An 18,952-nucleotide genomic window follows, 5' to 3' on the forward strand; every position below is an offset into this window, starting at 1 on the left:
CGGCATAGACGTCGTAATATCCGCAAAAACAAATGTGGAAGCTTCAGAAGGGACCTCCTCAATCCACGCTAACCCGGAGAAAGAGGAAGCCCTTATCTCGAGCAAATCGCCACAGAGTTGCCAGAACGACGAACAAAAGATAAAGTCATTACATAAAAAAAACAACAAAGAGAAAAACAATCTTTAATAATTGACACAAGATAAGAATCTTCATCAAGCGGCTTTTTCCAACGTTGAAACAATTGCAAACAATCCGTCTCGACATAAACCTGCCGAAATCCAAGCTGGGACGCCAACAACATAGCCCACCTCAATGCACACGCCTCCGCGAGCACTGGTGAGGAGGCTGCCATGGGATACATGCATGACGACGCCAACACCATTCCTTCATGATCTCTAGCAACCATACTAGCTCCAACCTCTGCTGCAGATTTGAAAGAAGGGTCAATATTTATCTTCACAATCCCTTCTCCAGGGTGCTGCCATACTACAACTAAACCAGGTCCATTCCGCGACTTGCCGCCAACTTCTGGTGGCTGCTGCAATAGCTCCATTGTACGCTGAACAGCCAAGGAAATCGTGAAGGGTGTGCAATGAATAACAATCTTATTCCTTGTTTCCCATAAGACATAAAATACGGTCTGCCATTGAGAAATTGCAGCGTCATCCACAATAGCTAAAAACTGCTGCACAAAGTCTTTCACGGTGGGAAAACTTTCCAGCCGCAAGAATAAGGGGAGACCGAACCAGAAGCTCCTACTCACCGGACATCGCAACCACGCATGGTCAATCGTTTCCTCCTCCAAACCACACAACGCGCAATCTGCCTCCACATCCAATCCTCTTAGAATGAGCGCTTTTCGCACTGGTAGAAAACCATAGCACACTCTTCACGCAAGCTCTTTGCACCACGGGATGCTTGAGCTTTTCTAGAATTTGTGCCAAAGATTCAGCTGTAATGGAGAAGCAGAGCTTGAGGAACCTACTGCACTCGCCATTGCTACACCTCGATGAAACCATACTCTTGCTTGGAGGTGTATAAACCATCCACAAAACTTACACAAGTCATAGTTGTCCTCTACGTAAGAGAGAGAGAGAGAGTGAGAGGAGTAAGTGAGTATAGGTCTTTGGTGCAAAACTTGGTTTACTAGTATAATTTAAAATTTTCAGGGGGTTCAAAAAAATTATATAAAGGAGTAAGTGCAAAAAAAAATTTGTTCAGGGGGTTCATCTGAACCCCATCCGCCTATGGCTTGGAGGGTGCTTATTAATAGATGGCAGGTAAAATTGGAGCTTGCTAAACGCAATGCTCTTCCTAGTGGGATAAATTCTTCATGTGTTCTCTGTGCAAATCATGAGGAATCTTCCCTTCACCTTTTCTTAAATTGTCACTTGGTTTGGAGAATTTGGATGTTGGTGTATAGGTGGCTGGGTTTATCGATCATATGTACTCCCTAATTCTGTAAGCTCTCACTTTCTGAATTTTGAGTTCCCACGGTTGAGGGGTAATGGGGGGAAGGCTGTTTCCTTGATCTGGATTGCTACAATTGCAGTTATATGGAATTTGAGAAATGGAGTGATATTTAGAGGGGATCAAATTGACATTGTGAAGGTTTTGGATAAAATCCAATTTAAAGTGTGGCTTTGGTTGAAGGCTAATTATCCCTCTTCTTTCAGCGTATCAATGTATATATGAATGGGTGGAAAATCCTCTGGCTTGTTTGGAAATGCTATAATTCATGATCTGATCAAATGAGTGGATCTTGTTGTCCTTTGCAGTCGTTGAAGCCTTGCGTCTAGTAGGAGGTTCTGCTGGATTTTATTAGTATCTTGCTGGTTGGTGATTTCTCTAGCATCTGATGATTCATTGCTCTTTGAGTCAGCTCGTTGGAGATCTTGTAGGCGCTGTTGGGTTCGAGGGGTTGATATCTGTTTTGCCCCTTTGGTGGTACCTCTTGACTTTATAAATATGGTACTCTTTTTCTTTACTAGGTTTTTCCTAAGGGGTTTTCCTAATGAGGTTTTAATGAGGTTTTATTTATTAAGTCTAGCTTCCAAGGGGTTGTTCCATTGTAATTATGAGCTGTAATTATCTTTCTAGCTTTTCATGCTACTTTTTCTTTCTATCTTCTTGTATTGGGTTGAAGTACCCCTTGTACTTCACATCAATATAATTCTTAACTTATTAAAAAAAATCAAATATAAATGAAAGTGACAGCTTTTTTATATGCAATAGCTCAGATTTTTCAAAGGGTGCGTGAAGAGGTGAAAAGAAGTAGCTCAATAGATTCTCGACGAACTTCAAAAGCTTTCTATGATTCGGGATTTAAAGCCATTTTTCTAGTTTATTTGCATGTAGTTTAATATAGTTTTTAGGATATTTCAGTCATTTTAGTACACTTTAGGCTTAGTTCATGCATTTTAATGTTTTCATGTAGTTTTAGTATTTTTCTATATTTTTATGTTATTTTTATAGATTTCATTAGGATTTAATCAAGTTATTTGAATTCGTTATCTTATTCTATCTTCTAGTTAATCTCTATTATTGGTTTTTAATTATTTTCCTTTATTATTATTGTTATTTTAGGAGAAGATGTGGAATCAATGAGCAAATCAAGGAGAGAGACAAGAACTTTGAAGTCTGGAGCAATCTGGATTTCTTTGCGCCGGTTTTGCGCCAATTTCTTCTTGCATCTCGCGCATTTGCGCGAAGGAAGTAGCTTCTGGAAAATTTTGCGCGAGATCCTTCACAGAATTCGCGCATTTGCGCGAAATAACAGCCAGACTCTATTTAAGTGCGTTTTTAACCTATTTTTTTACATCCTTTCACGTTGAAACATTTGGAGTGACTTTTGGAGGCAGAGCTCTGAATTCTTTAGGATCCCTTACAGGTTTCTATTGTAATTTTGATGTTTTGCTACCTTTTTCTTGAATTGTTTGCTATGACTATGAGGAACTAATCCTCTCTTGTACCGGGGATTTGATGTAGTTTTCTCTAGACTATGTTTTGATACGTTTCAGTTATATATGAATGGTTATTTTAGTTCATGAATTTCTTCTTTGCTTTGAATTCAATCGCGAAGGGGTTTTACGCTATCGTTTGCACAATTGGGAAATTGGTAGATGATAGGGATCTAGGAAGAAATTGAATAAGGGTCTCTACGCCTTAGAGATAAGGATAACAATTTATTTGTGTTTGCCTGAACATATCCGTCGGTGGTGCTGAACCTGTTTGAGACCCAAGTGGCTGCTTATGTCTACCAAAAAGACAAAGATCCAGAGTGAGTTAATTTTCCATGGTACATTTATTGAAATTTATATTGACAAACTGCTGATATTGTTAAATGTCATTTATTCATAGGGAACTTTTGCTGCGTATGGGGAAACACACTACTGTTAGGACTTTGACTGTCTAATGCCTGGAAATCCAATCAGTGCTCCCTCTAATTGGTAACATGCTTGTTCAACCTATCGATATGTGCTCCCTCTCATCGTATTGCTAGATTTTCTTTCTCCCCACTACTAGCATCATAAAATATCAGTCCCATCCAAAGAACCTATCGGTAAAGTGAAGCATATGTGCTCCCTCATCATTACGTGCAGAACTTAATTCCCTTGCAATGGGAGTTTCTTTGTTGATTAAATTGAAATCGTTCCCAGCATCCATTTCAACTGGCGGGGAAATAATTGTTTTAGGCCCAGTTTGGAAGAGCTTATTTGAGTTTATCTGACAGCATAAACTCTTATGTCAGTGTTTGGGAAGACTTATGCAAACAGCTTATGGCCTGCCATAAGCTATTTTCAGCTTATTTTCATAAGCTACTCAGAATAGCTTATGAAAAACAGCTTATGCTTATATACAGCTTATTTTTAATTTATTTCAATAAATTTTTAAAAATAGCTTATGAAAAAACACCTATGTCATAAGCGCTTATGACCATAAGCGCTTAATTAGGCTGTTTTTCCAAACGGGCCTAAGAAGTAAGGCTATGTTTGGATTGACAAAATATAACGGAGCGGAGCGGAATGGAATAAAAACCTCATTCCATTGTTTGGGTATTTTATATAATGGAACGGAAGAAAATAAAGGTTACCACTACATTGTTTGGATAATCAACGGAGCGGAATGGATAATGAAATTTTTATTCCTATACTACCTTGTTTTAAATTGAAAGGGACGATAAAAATAAACTAAATTGACTGCTTCCAGATTAATAAGCTCGTACTCGACCAACATCCAACAAATAGCTTTGAGCATGATTGCCAAGTTTAACAACTTTTGGAGTGGGATAAATGAGTTATAACTCTTGAATTTTCATGTTGCATCAGATGGAAGAAGAAGTCAAACAGTGTTAATACTCAAAGTATGATAAAGATGCAAAATTGGATGTTCCATGTTTAATTAGAGATTACCATGTAGACATCGATTCGAAATTGAATGATGAACTAGGAATTATATGTAAAATTAACGTAACAAGAAACTCAAGAGGAACATGCAATAAAGAAAATCGCAAGAATAAACAAGGAACAATGGAAATAGCATGGATGAAAAGGAAGAACTGTGCAGTACTAGGATTATAGGTCATTGCACGAAGGGTATTATTTTGATAAACACGACTTAATAGTTTGTTCATTGTAAAAAAAATGTCACAAAACCTCATTATACTCATTAGATTGTAGGTAATACATAATCTAATAATTTTTATTATTATTTATAATCACGTTTTATTTTATGCTATTATGAAAAAATTCCAATGGATAAGTAATGAAAAAAGGGTACACAATACAAGAGCATTTTGGCGAATAGTAGTAACGTGAATTCGGGACAAGCGACATACCACAAGAGTGAAGTATGACATTACGTTTTCCTTGTAAATCTTAAGACATTGAGTACATGAGTCTAATATCTAATTTTAGCTTTTTACAGCTCATACATATGAATTTACTTACATTGGAAATAAACTGGTCAAAATTGGGGTTTAAATAAATCTGAACATTCAACACAAGCATGCTCGCGCTCAAATGGTTAAAGGGTGACTTGCTCAGCAGGCTTAAATTGATCTGCCTTCAGCTTATTCACTTCAATTTAAAAATGATTCGATTTACTTATACCCGCGCGATGCACGGAGTCTGATATCTTGATTTCATCTCCGTTTATTCTCTATTTTTTTAACATCATCCCACTTTATTTAAATTATCATAATTAATGTATTAATTATACAAATATTAATTAACATGAATAAAATATTTAAATTGAAGAGCATACTACTACTAATTTTTTGACATGAACTACTACTAATTATATAAGTTCTTAGAGCAACTCCAACGCTGGTTTCTTAGACCAGTTGGAGTTGCTAAGGAACCCCAGTTGGAGTTGCTAAGGAACCGTTTCTTATTTTTTGCAGCATTGGAGCTGATCTATGTGGCAGTTTTAGTTTCTTAACTACAGTGCAGAGTTCCTTGGGCAAGGAACTCTGCTTTTTGGTTCCTTAACATTAAAAAGTAATATTTTCTCTCACTTGCTTCAACTGAATCCAGAGGGAAACGAAACAGAATGAAGGAAATCAACACAGTGCTTGCTCTTAAACCAGAATTCCAGAAATTTTATTCAACAATAAAATAAATACAAAATTATAATGAAATGTTTTAGAAGAAAGAAGATGTACAAATTTATTTACAACAGAAGATAAATTTTTTTACATAGAAAAAAAATAAAAAAAACACAGAAGCTGAAAGGGAAGAACAGGAGCTCCGATCCGGTCGTTTTTGCTCCGATCTGGAAGGGAAATGAGAGAAGTTCAATAGAAGAGTACAGGATCTGACGAAAATCAACAAAATCAAGAGAAGTACAATAGAAGAGTACAAGATCTTACCTCAAATCGGCTTGCATGTGGGGGCAGATTGAGGCTCTATGGTGGCGGTGGTGGTTGTTTGGTGGCCGGTGGTGACTGCATGTGGTTGTTTGGTGGCGGTGGTGGTTGTTTGGTGGCCGGATTTCGTGAATGGAGAGGGAAGGGTTTTGGGGTTTCATGGAGAAGGGAGGGGGAAGGGTTTTAGGATTTCTTTGAAGAGAGGAAGGGAGGGGAAATGGTTGTTTGGCGGCGGTGTGAGGGAGAGAGATCGAAGAAGAAGCTGAGGGAGATCAGAGGATGAAGAAATCAGTTTTAGGTGAGGGAGAAGAGAGGAAAAAGAAGAGAGGAAGGAGAAGAAGTGGACGGCTAGGGTTAGGAAGGGATGAATGAGGGGAGAGAGTGGAAAAGTTGTTTATATAGTGGGTGACCGGCTGGAACCGGTTTAGACCAGTTGGAACCGGTTTTCTGCCCGTTTGGGCTTGGTTTGACCGGCCTGGCCGGTTTTTTTTTCTCTTTGGACTCTTTTTTTTTTTAAATCATCTTTGGAGCCCAATTTTTTTTTTAAACTTTCAGCCCAAACATTAATTCTTAATTAATTAAAGAAATTAAAAGGAAATAATTAAATTTAATTATAGTATTGATTTAATTTTAAATTTTAAATCTAAATTGGGTGAAAATAAATATTATAAATTAATGTTGTATGGTGGGACACGGGTGGGACCCTTCAAATAGTAATTTAAGAAACCATGGGTTGGAGCAAAATCTGGTTCAGTTCCTTAGGAGTTCCTTAAGTCTGATGTGGCAGTACGGGCCCACAGGAATAGTGTAGAATAGTGCTGAATAGTGTGTTAAGAAACCAAATAAGGAATTGTGGGTTGGAGTTGCTCTTAGTTATTTGTTCTTTAATAGAGGGTATCTGTCTAGCAAAAAAAAATAGAGGGTTAAACTTTTTTAGATATAATAAGACAAAAAATTGTTTCGGTATATAATTAGTGAAAACATTGGATTTACTCAACACAACATATTTTCATTCTCACTCACTACTACCTAAATAACATTATTTATATGTTCCCGAATAATAACTCAAGTGGTAAGAGCTGAGAGACATATAAATTAGAGTGAGGGAGATCTAGATATCAGAGCAATTTATTTTTTCAATGTAAAAATAATAATATTATTTCTTGTTATTTTTAAAAAATCGAAATAGAGTACAGGAAAAACCGAAAAATAAACAGGTAACTTAAAGACATGTGTAAGTGTAGGCAAAATTGCTAATATTATCCTCTATTAGATTTTGATTCCAAACTGTTTCTTTACAATCTTTTTCTAACTTGTAAAGTATTTTTGAATAAAAAAACATTATTAAATTCTTAACTTTTTTTTTTCTTTAAAAAAACTTAATTTTTTTTGTCTATCTTTTGTTAAAAGCAATTGGTTATCTATATAATTTAAATTTCAATTCTTTACCTTTAAAAAGAAAATTAAAATGTCAATGATTTTAAATGTTACCAACGTATGTCACATTTGTTTTAAAAAAAAATAGGTATATCAGTATTGCCTTCCGTATATTTCGTTGCCTTATAGGAGAGTAAGCAACATAACCAAATCATAAGTAACTTTTACTCAAGGCAAGATGGGTTAAAAGGACACAAGGCATAAAATGACCCAACATATGTAAACTAAGTGGTAAAGTATTAGTCTAATGAGCCAATAATTTTCAAATGCTATCAAACCTTGCTACCTTAAATTTTTTAATCACTCCCTCCAGTCTGGTAATCTTCTTTTCAAGTTCCTGTAATTTACCTTGATCCGCCATCATTTTTTTCTTACTTAAATCATATGAAATTTTTTATTCTACATGCTGAGCTATGAAAGGAAATATATAAAAACACGTGAGCTTTGTTTATCTACAAGATCTGCTATATATACTTACTTATATTCATTCTCATTCATATCATGATTCCAACGTTTTTTATCTTCTAGAATAGTAAAAAAGGAATATAAATATAATGGAACTTTGGAGAGAATAAAATGAAAGGCATAACAGAACACTTGTGTGCTTCAATTGTCTTTTATAGCAAGCTCATGACTCTATTTCTACCCCACTTCCACGAGTTAAGAGGGTCTCACACACCTGAGATGTGTAAACCATCCAACCATTGGTCCATGCCCAATAACCCATCACTCTTCTCAACATGACTCACTTGCAGTAATTTTTCACATGCAGCCAGAGCAGCACCTAGCCATCCATTCCAAAATTATCTGCAAAATAGTTAAAGCGTAGTTAGAATTTCTAATAGCCTAATCACTTATTCTACATTTTCTAAAAATAAATAGAATAGTTCACCCACCAAATCAATTTTTTTTGTATAGCAGCAGCCATGACTACCACAACCATTCTCAAAAACCATCACCGGAGAAGAATTTGGTTTGGAACTATCCAAGGTATTAGTCATGGCCTCCACAACCAAGCCTCCAGATTCAGCAGCTCGCCTAAGAAAGTTAGTGCTATAAGCTAGAAGAATGTCACTGTGCTGAACAAATGGTCTCTAGCCGTTCTGTTTGAAATCACAGTGAATGCTAGAGAAATTGATAGTTGAAATGGTAAAGAAAGGTATAAATGAAAAGAAGAATGAGATAACTATTATCTTAAATTCATGGAGAAGTTTATTTGATTGGATTTATTAAGACACGCAAGAAAAGTGAAGGTCATGAAGTTAAGAAGGAAACAAAAAATCCAACAAACATGAATTTCTGGAGGTTTATAAAGGAGGTTTAACCTCCCTTATATCAACTATGTTATTTTCTTGATTTGTAGTGTTAACATTGTCGCAGTTTTTGACGCAACCTAAAATTAAAATTAAGTAAGAAAAGTCAAACATTCTACAACAATAAAGCACTAACAAACGTTGCCCCACTCTCTTATTCCTTAATTTGAGGCCTATAAAATTCTTTAGCAAGTGTACTCCATACCCAAATTAGGTTCTATCTTTTTAACTTCTCTAAACTTGAAGGCAGAAGCAGGAATAACAAAATTCTTGACTCATTTGGTACATTTTATTTTCTTATGAATGTTAGAGATATGTAGTCACTGATATTGTCAAGATTGTGTAATGTATTCTTTCTACACTATTGTAAGAGTCATGGCTCTCTAAGAGTTCATTGTATTTACTGCTCCACAATTCCAGTAGACCTGGGTTCGAATCCTGGTTACATATTTTTTGATTTTAAACATTTGCTCATGTGCTTACTTGGCAACATTGATGACGTGACTTGATGATGTGGCTGTCACGTCGTTCTCCGTTAGAAAACTAACGATTCTTGTAACGGTGAGGGCTTATCCCTTCATATTATTTTCCAAATAGGGGTGTATTTCCAAAAAAATAATTTTTATAGGGGCCTAAACCAAAGTACCCCTATTTTAGAGAGACCTCCAACATATTTAAGCCCAAATTTTATTATCTAAAGTAAGAAACCAAATATTTACACTGGTCTAGCGTCACAAATTAGGGTTTAGAAAACCTTTTAAAAGTCGAATTTCTCCTTGCTCACTCCCCATCTCTCATTCTCATTAACTCTCCCTAAACTGTCTTAGCCAATCCAACTTCGCAAGCCCTAACAGAGGAAAGACGAGCAAGAAGAAGATAAGACGAAGAATAAAGGAGGAAGAAGAAGAGTTGAAGAAGAGGAAACATGACCAAGAAGAAGAAAGAAGGAAGAAGATATGAGGAGGAGGAAGAAGAAGAAGAAAATGGGAGGAAGAAGAACTATGGGTCTCATTTTTTTTTGTTTTGTTTGAAGCTTAATAATTAAAATGACATGGAAAATTAATATATGACATGAAATGAGGTGGTGTCATGTGTGGGAGAGAAGTAAGTATCTTTATTGTCACGTAAGCACTTAACGATCTCACTAACAGTAGAGGATTTTTATATATTTCAATAACGTTGAAATATTTACTATATTTTTTTTAGAGATCAATTCCAATTTTATCCTATTTTACAGGAAAATAACACATATTTAACACTAAATTTCTTATATACGTAATTTGGGTATGTAGCAATTAAAACAATAGTTTCATTATTCATACATCAAATAAATAAATATATATAGAGAAAAATAATACTCCCTCCGTTTCAATATAACTGTTCACTTAGTGAAGATGCACACATATTAAGAATGTAATAAATTTTGTTAACTTTTTTAAACATTATATGTACTTTCCTATTTTACCCTTAAAAATGCAATATTATCTCTCATCATTTATTGTACTTATAGAGGCATTATATAGAAAAACATCATCCTCAAAGTTCTGTCTCGTTATTGGACAAGATTTGGTCCAAAGTTATTGTACAAGTAGCTTCTCAAATAAATAAACTACCATGCTTGTCCGAAAGCTATTATGGCATTTACGAGAATCAACTCTTTTGATCCCAAAAAAACTCTTATTGCAACCTTCAATTTTTCTGATACTTTGTAAAATATTTACATTGAACTATAAGAGCAAGATAATTTAATTTCTAATCACTTTAACCGCAAAAAAGAATTTTCTGTCTATAAGCAATGACTATTAATCCTGTTAAAATAAACGCTGCACAAATTTTTTGGTTTATACTCCCTCCGTTCCTATTTAACTGTCAACTTTGAAGAAATTTTTGTGTTCCTATTTAATTGTCCACTTAGCATTTCAATAGAGCATTAAATGATGTTTTTACAACAAATACCCTTGTCAGTATAATAAATGGGGAGAGATAAAACATACTTTAAAGGGTAAAATAGAAAAATAATCCTCACTTTTTCTAAAAATCAACAAAATTAATCACACTCTTAATATGTATGCCTCCACTGAAAGTTGACAGTTAAATAGGAACGGAGGGAGTACCAAATAGTATGATAAAATCATGGTTGTTTACAAAATCATGGATAGCCTATTTCCATTACTTTGCCGCCAAGTTTATGTTTTCACCCCATTCTATTAATGCCACATTCTATATATTCCCAAAGTGAATAGTACTATTGATCCACGAAAGTGTTAGACGCAGATAAATTCGTCCATAAAAGAAAGAAATACTCCCCCAATCCCTAGTTGTGTAAAATGTCGTACTTGTAAGGTTTTATTTGAACACATGGACTTACTTTAGAAAAAAATACATATTTTAAAGGAAAAATAAATTTAATTTTAAAAAAATACAAAAGCGATGCTTGAGTCAGTGCATTTTTGGAGATAGAACTAACTATTCCCTAACAAAAGTCAAAGATAGTATGGTACATTTGGCACAAAAGAGAATGTGCAAGAAGAGGAGTAAATTTATCCATGCCTAATTTCTCAACCCCACAAGCATCCTTAGTAATCAACCCCTAATGAAAATAATGATGCAGCCTAAGCATTCAACACTGGATCATCCCTCCTTAGTAATGATTTATGGTTTAGGCTTAGGATTGACAAAAAAAAAAAGATAATGCTTTATGGGATTCCTTTCAGAAATTTGGCCAGCACAATTCATCAAAATTTCTAGTCTACATTTGAGTACCAAAAACATTATACCTGTAGCAGCATAACAATGCCCCAAATTGGTTTAACAAAAACAAACAAGATGCACAATGCCTGGCCCCTAGCTGCTTTCCCCCTCTATTGATGTCACAATATTCATAAGGAGGTCCCTTTTTTCTTTCTCTTAGCCACAGATGTGCTTAAACAAGTTCCAAATGAATTTAAGAAATTCCCTGGTATAAGTTGTTAAATTGTGTGGTAGTTGATTATTACCTGCACGCCAAAAGATGAAACCCCAAAAAGTTATGGTATAGGAAGAGGGAACAAGAACTTACAGGGTGACAGAAACCAGAACATTCATGGAATAAATTGAAACTTCAAACGTACATAAAAATTAAAAGTGAAACATCACATTTATTTATACATCAGACTTTCCTATGAAACTCAACGCGGTTGTTTGTAAGACATTCTGAGTAAGTAACTATTTATGCAACCTAGGAAATAAAAAGCTTCCTTTGAAAGAAAAACTGTTCAGGGCTAAGGAAGCCATCCCCTTCTAAGTAGAACAATATTAACCTGAAAAAACAAGGTTGTCCATGTGGTGGGCTTGGTTCATAGAGTAAAAAGTCCCATGAAATTATAGGATTTAGTTTTTATGATATATAAAGACGAAAAAAGAACACAGTGAGTAATTGGCACAATATTATTGAGCCTAATCTTATAAGACAAAAGAGGAGCGTTGCCAACCCACTCTTTTGAACAAGCTTTTCCATACACGCCATATGATTGGTCTATTTTTAAAAATGTCAACACATTTCCCTCACTTTAAGTGTTGACTTTTGAAAAATAAACCGATCAGATGAAGTGTGCTGAAAAGTGTGTTCAAAAGAGTGTATTGGTATTTGGTAGTAGCATTTTTCAAGACAACACTTGCTCTTATTTATCGTAATGGACAGACTCCAAATTCTTGTTGAATAAGAAAACCAATTAAAACTACTAATCCTAATTAAATAAGGAAACAAATCAATATAATTAAAGAAGCCAATCTAAAGAATAACAAAAATTACCTTAATTACTCAAAGATATGATCAAAATATTATAACATACCTTCCTCATATTCTAACAAAGCACAATCATGTTCAATGTGAAGTCATATATGAAAGGGAATAAGGTTGCATGGAAGAAGAAAATAATATCAAATTTTCATATTAATTTCAAGAACTGTACGATAAGGAGGGATCAAACTAAGGTATATATTTATTTGGCAGGATCTCAACTAGGTCTTGAATTTTTTCAAGCTGGGAGAGTATATCTTGCAGAAAATGCATCCCGACTACTCATCCCCACCACAAGAGAGAGAGAGAGAGAGAGGGAGAGAAGAATTACCTCCAAACTCATCATATTATGCAGCTACCTTATTTGACTTTGAACGATCAAGCTATAGCCTGTAAGGAATTTTAATGCCGATTCCTGAATAACAGAATAAATACATAGTCAGGAATGATAATATGTAGTAGACATCATTTTATTGACTATTTTCATGGGGTAAACATGACAAGATAGACATTGCTTTTAATTCAAATTGAAGGTTATATCCATTTAGAGATCAAAGAATTCTCTCTTCCTTACCACGCCAAAACTAGAGACTGGTCCTTATTCTTTTCTTCCTAACTCCTATTATTTATACTTTGGCTTTGTTTGGCCCAACTTATTTCGGACTTAAAAGCTACTTTTAAGTTAAAGTTAAAAACAAGAGCTTTTAATAAAAGTAGAAGCCATTTGTCAATTTTTCATTTTTTTATAACTTAAAAGCTACTTTTAAGTTAAAAGTTGTTTGGTAAAACTCTTAAAAAAGTATCATATTTAATTTTTTTATTTTTTCTTTTAATATATAGATTTATTTTAGTGCTTATTTAAAATATTTATTATTTTTAATATTAATTGAAAATTTTAACTATTAATTTAACATAGAATATTCTATGTTACTTTTTAACAAAATTAAGAAAATATTGGCCAACAATAACCATCGTAACCAACGCGTCACCGTCAAACCCTATTCTCCACATCCAACAAATTTTGATCTAATATATTCTCGCACAGCATGAATTTGAATGGTTAATGTTAATTGGATTGAAACACTGTTTGAGTGATGAATATTTCCAACCTATTAGGGGTTAACTATCATGAGCCAGTTACTAGGATTGAAAGAAAGGGTGTGAAGATGGCAGCACCAAGCTTCTCTCCATTTCTTGCAAGTTTCTGAAGCAATCACATCATCCGGGACAACACAAGATAATAGGGAGCAAAACCCAGAATCACAAATACTTAACGAGCGTAGCAATGATCTGAATCTGGCCATTTATTTCAAAGATTTCACTAATTATACCCGACGGTTTCGAGAGGAAGAGAGGAAAACCATGCCAAAGATTTCACGAGATTTGGGTTTAGGGAAGATTAGAAAAAGCTCCTTTTTTTCAAAGCTCCTCAGAATATCTTTTTCTAAAAAGTTACTTTTAGCTTTTTTCTTCAGTAAAAATAAGTAACTTTTAAGTCAAAGAATTTTTTAATGATTTCTGTTTGGCCCAACTTTACCTTAAAAGTGACTTTTAAGTTAAAAATAAGCTGGGCCAAACACTACCTTTGTCATATCTCCTTCTCTAACCCCTCTCTAGCCAATGGAACACTTCCAACTAACATAGACTAACCTACTTTTCAATTGGGGGTCTGCTAATAGATACCTTAAGTCCTTAACCATTGCCTTGAGTGATTCCATAGTTTGCTGCTATGAAGTGCAACAATTACCTCAATATTCAACCTTTCCTTGTAATCTTTTCATTAAAATTCACAGCAATGGAACCCTAAAGCAGGCTGCAAACCCTAGGAAGTTTTCTAAAACATGTTATATAGAACCTGAAATTTATAATACTTCTAGAAGGTCTTAATCTAATTCTAATAAATAAGTATATATAATATACAATTATTTCAAAATTCAAATGACCTGTATCAAATTTTTCAAGCATATTGTAATTAATCCCTGAGACACTTCATCACTACATGGTAGTAACTTCTTCATCTTATAATTATGGATGATGGCTCTAGACATCATAACTACTTGCATTGTAAATATTGCACATAGGTAAACGAACTTATAAAGCATGCATTACATATCAAGATACATAATTTTTTTTAATGATTATGTGATAGGAACCAACACTAGAAGCAAAGGAAATACTGAGCTTATTCACGAAAACTGTGGAATTGCCTGAGTTTTCAAGAGATTCAGGACTCTCCCAATTTTCCAAATACAGTTCTCATCAGAGAATGAAGTCCCTTTCTAAGTCTGTTATTTATAAGTTATAACATTTCCTCTCCCACTCTCTAACTAACTAGCTAAACTAACAAACTAAGGAAGGGGTTACCTATCAATATGATCATTATTATTATTATTATTAGGCTTAAATATGTTGGAGGTCCCTCTAAAATAGGGGTCCTTTGGTTAAGGCCCCTACAAAATTTTTTGGGTGGAATAAGCCCCTAATGTGAAAATAATATATAGTAAAAAGCCCCTACCGTCAGGTTCCGTTTAATTCTTGCTGATTGTACAAACGACACTGACGTGGATTTTCTTGTGTGCAAACGGCGCTGACGTGGATTTTCTTGTGCTGTCCCTCTCGCCGTCGCAAGCGCTCTTCCTCTAGCTCGTTTGCGTGTCGTGAAACTGGAATTGAGATTTTAGGGTTCAGTATATTTGGGAATTTTGGGTTTTTTACCTTTTTTTCAACCCTCATTTACTTACGTGGTACCCTCTTTAATTGAATTATTTACACGCAAGAAAATCTACGTCATCGCCGTTTGCACAATCAGCAAGAATTAAATGAAACTTGACGGTAGGGGCTTTTTACTATATATTATTTTCACATTAGGGGCTTATTCCACCCAAAAAATTTTGTAGGGGCCTTAACCAAAGGACCCCTATTTTAGAGGGACCTCCAACATATTTAAGCCTTATTATTATTATAGATATAACTGAAACCAGCAAACAGTAAAAAAGGGTAACTAGTTTATCTTGAAGCCATTCACAATCATAGAGCACATTTGGTATGCAGAATGGTAATTATATGTAGCAAATCAAGATTTCATAGTTTGTTATGCAAAGAACATACAGAAAGATTATTAAATTTCAAGCCAGAACGATTAGCAATCGTAGGCCAAAAAAGCATTAAAAACAAGCTACTAACTTATTTTGTAGATTTCTAAATTGTTGGAGGACTTCAAATGCTTAACTAATAAATCAGAAACTTCCGGCTTTCAAGCAATTGTTTCCTAGTCCATGGGCCATTCACGGTTCCTATGTTTGCATTTTATAATCTGAAGTTCATCCTTCAATTCTATCACCTTAACAACTACCCGCAAACTAACAATACTGTTCATCTCACCTCCAAATCCCAATCCTCTCCACCATACCCCTCCCCTCCCATGAAAAAAAAAAAAATCAAGGCCAAAGAAAAGAAGAGCAGAAAATATTTCACATGAAAACAATGCCTCAAACAGTAGAATTTTAACCCCTACCCCCCCCCCCCCCAAAAAAAAAAATTGCTTTTAGCATATAACTTACATGTTATAAGCCCCAATGATGAGTCAACGGGAAGTACAGAACATGCTTCCATAGCCAGCCAGGGGCCTTTCACAGATAAAGAGGACATATGGTTAGATAGTAGGAAAAAAACATCAAAAGTTTGTTTGAGATGATATATTTGCTTTGAACACATAGTGAAATTAAATAAAACTATAATAAAGAAGGAAACTATTTACAACCAGAAGTACTTACTTAACAAGAGACTGTGGAATTGAATAACCATTACTCTTTTTCTCTGTTTTTAATATGGCTCCACTCCTTGGTTCAGTTTGTTCTTCACTTTTTCCAGTTTTTAATACGCCTTTACTCCTTGACTCTGTTTGTACCTCACTTCTTCCAGTGTTTGGTTTACCTTTATTCCTTGATTCAGGTTTCCAGTTAGCCTTGATAAGAGATTGAGCCAGTAAGTCAGCAATGTCTGAAGCCATTGTCTCAGCTTTCTTCACATATGGAAATGTTTCCTCATCGAAGTGGTTTGACAACCACAAATACATAGATAACACCTGATGCCTAGTTTCAAGGTCTAGGAGTTCTGAATCATTCCGTGCAGAACATGTTGGCATGCCCATAGCTATACTGACCGGGAGCTTCTGACCAAACTTTGTAGCAAATCTGAGCAAGTGATACATCGCTTTTGGGTCTCTAACATTAACAGGGGCAAAACAGAAGTTAAAACGGTCTTCTAAAGATAATCCCTGGATCTTCTCTAACATATTAGCAATTTTCTTTATGTGATCATGTCGACATAAGTAGTATGAGCCATCCAAACGACAATTTTCACCAAATTTTTCCAAAAGTTGGCTAAATGTCATATTGGGAAGTTGCCCAGCAAACAATTCAAGCTGCTCATAAAAAGGAAAAAGGCCCACCTTCTTAACATTATCAAAAGGTTGTTTCAAACACTCAATCAGGTAGTCCATATCGTCTATATGCAAGGTAGTGGCGAGACCATCAGGATAAAGGCATCCTCTCCGACCAGCTCTTCCTGCAATTTGCTTAACCTGAGACGCTGGAACATGAACCATTTTGTCACCATTGTACTTTGAAAGGCTATTAAAAATCACCCTTCTAATGTTAAGGTTCAGGCCCATCCCCACTGCATCACTAGCTACTAGAACATCATATTCATTATTCTGATCATTGAACAGATTAGCTTGCTGTCTACGAGTTTCTGGTGGCAAAGCACCATATATCACACAACAACGGTGTTTAGTCTGTTTCTCAATGGCCAATTTAACCTCAAATATCTCTCTCCTTGAGAATGCAACAACACAATCCCCAGAGCGAATATTTTGAAGATTTCCAAGTAGGGTCTTAGCTTCCACCACCAATGGTTTGAACCTCTCATAATGTTGCTCATACAACTGATCTCCTGTGTCTTGACAGATCTTCCGAACAATATCTAAAACACTAGGATCACCACATACATGTATCTCATCAGCCTTCAACCCAAGGAGAGCCCTTGTCCATGCATATCCCCTATAAGGATCCGCCATCATCTGAATCTCATCAATAATAGCCACGTCATACAATTCCTGTGTTGACACCATTTCCACAGTACAGGCAACATGATTTGAGAAGGGGACAAGCTTCCTCTCTTGCCCAGTTAGTAGACTGCAATAAACACCCTTCGCATTAACCTTGTCAAAAACTTCCATTGCCAACAATCTGAGCGGACTGCAATAAATTCCCTTCTTTGCCTCCATAAATCGCTGCAAAGCATTATAAGTTTTGCCACTATTGGTAGGCCCACAATGATAAATTATCTTCCGTTTCATGGCCCGTGCAAACGGGAACCAAGTGTGTGGCTTTGTGAGGTCAGCTGACTCAACCATGCCCCTAAACCTCTTGATCTCATCAGGAAAATTCTCCAAACAAAACTCAACAAATATAGGAAACAGAAACTTCACAGCAGCATCAGATGGTCCAAGTGCCAACAAGTACTTCGTAACATCAGCAGGACATTTCTTCAAATAAAAGTTCCGGAACTTGTGCACAGCAGTAGGGAAAAATGACAAACCAATGTAAATAGCAAGGGCCTGGTTGGATGCCCAACCTGATTCAGCCAAACAACGGAACACTTCCTGCAGGGATTCCACGTCGTATCGATTCAGCTTTACACCCTTTTCAACACTCACAAGCTCCCGGTACAATTCGACAGGATCACGCGACGCCACATGCACAAACTCCTGACTCTCCCTCACCAATTCACCACCTTCCTCACTATCACTACCATTACAAAATTCTACAGACTCAACAATCTCATTACTACATTCATCATTACCATCATTCGCAGCATCTACATTATCAGATAAAGCACAAACACCATCATTAACCTCATTCCCAAGCTCAAAATCAGCATTCTTACCAAAATCCGCATCGAAATCGCTATCCGGGGTCACGGTCCCATCACCCTCCTCGCCATCTGTGGAAAACGGCCTCGTGGGGTTGGTTCTACCGCCGGAAAGATTCAAACTTTGATGGAAGCTCGGTAAAAAGCGCCGGTTCTGCAAATGGGTCGAAAAGGGTCGAACCGGGTGAAACTGTGAAGGTGAAGGGTGTGAGTGGTTGAAGAGAAGAGCTTTGAACCTTGAAAGGGTTCTCTTGCGGGTGCATAGATGGAAGAGAGAGGAGGCAGGGCCTCTGGCCATTGAAATGGAGGAGGAGGAGAAGCAGAAGAGTGAAATTCAATTGAGAGAATCAGAGACAAGAACAGCACAGTGTGGTTAGGAATTGAAGAATTGGTGGTTAGTTGAATTGAATTGTGGAAAATGGGGTGTGTGTGAGTTTGAGAGAAGGAGAGTGAAGGGAGGGAAAGGTCTGGTTTGGGTTAAACCCTAACAATGGTAGGTTGATGATTGATGGTGAAAGATGCCGCCTTGCAATGCAAGTATGGCTCATGGGCCAGGCTTCTACATTGTCCAAACCCAACCATGAAACATGAAAAAACTTTTTCAATTGAAAAAAAAATAC

General features: G+C 35.8%; 1 protein-coding gene and 1 long non-coding RNA gene across 2 annotated transcripts; both read right to left on the bottom strand.

Annotated features, from left to right (window-relative positions):
* Positions 1-5,582: 5,582 nt before the first annotated feature.
* Positions 5,583-6,467, bottom strand: LOC130735649 (uncharacterized). The gene is made up of 2 exons (XR_009018529.1): positions 5,874-6,467; positions 5,583-5,776 (listed from the first exon to the last, which is right to left on the bottom strand). It is a non-coding gene; the product is annotated as an uncharacterized LOC130735649 (long non-coding RNA).
* Positions 6,468-10,984: 4,517 nt separating this feature from the next.
* LOC130739367 (DExH-box ATP-dependent RNA helicase DExH18, mitochondrial) lies at positions 10,985-18,842 on the bottom strand. The gene is made up of 4 exons (XM_057591638.1): positions 16,172-18,842; positions 15,959-16,024; positions 12,730-12,813; positions 10,985-11,616 (listed from the first exon to the last, which is right to left on the bottom strand). The coding sequence occupies exons 1-2, from the start codon at positions 18,628-18,630 to the stop codon at positions 15,982-15,984; spliced, it is 2,502 nt and encodes an 833-aa protein (XP_057447621.1). The 5' UTR covers positions 18,631-18,842; the 3' UTR covers positions 10,985-11,616; positions 12,730-12,813; positions 15,959-15,981.
* Positions 18,843-18,952: the final 110 nt, after the last annotated feature.

The sequence above is a fragment of the Lotus japonicus genome, chromosome 2 (genome assembly GCF_012489685.1).
Source record: "Lotus japonicus ecotype B-129 chromosome 2, LjGifu_v1.2".
Classification (NCBI taxonomy): Eukaryota; Viridiplantae; Streptophyta; class Magnoliopsida; order Fabales; family Fabaceae; genus Lotus; species Lotus japonicus.

Excerpts from the sequence above, each read along its gene's own strand:
- LOC130739367 (XM_057591638.1), bottom strand. The coding sequence starts at position 18,630 with ATGGCCAGAGGCCCTGCCTCCTCTCTCTTCCATCTATGCACCCGCAAG. Across the intron at positions 16,025-16,171 it reads ATTCCACAGTCTCTTGTTAA|GCCCCTGGCTGGCTATGGAA; the intron begins GTAAGTACTTCT and ends TATCTGTGAAAG.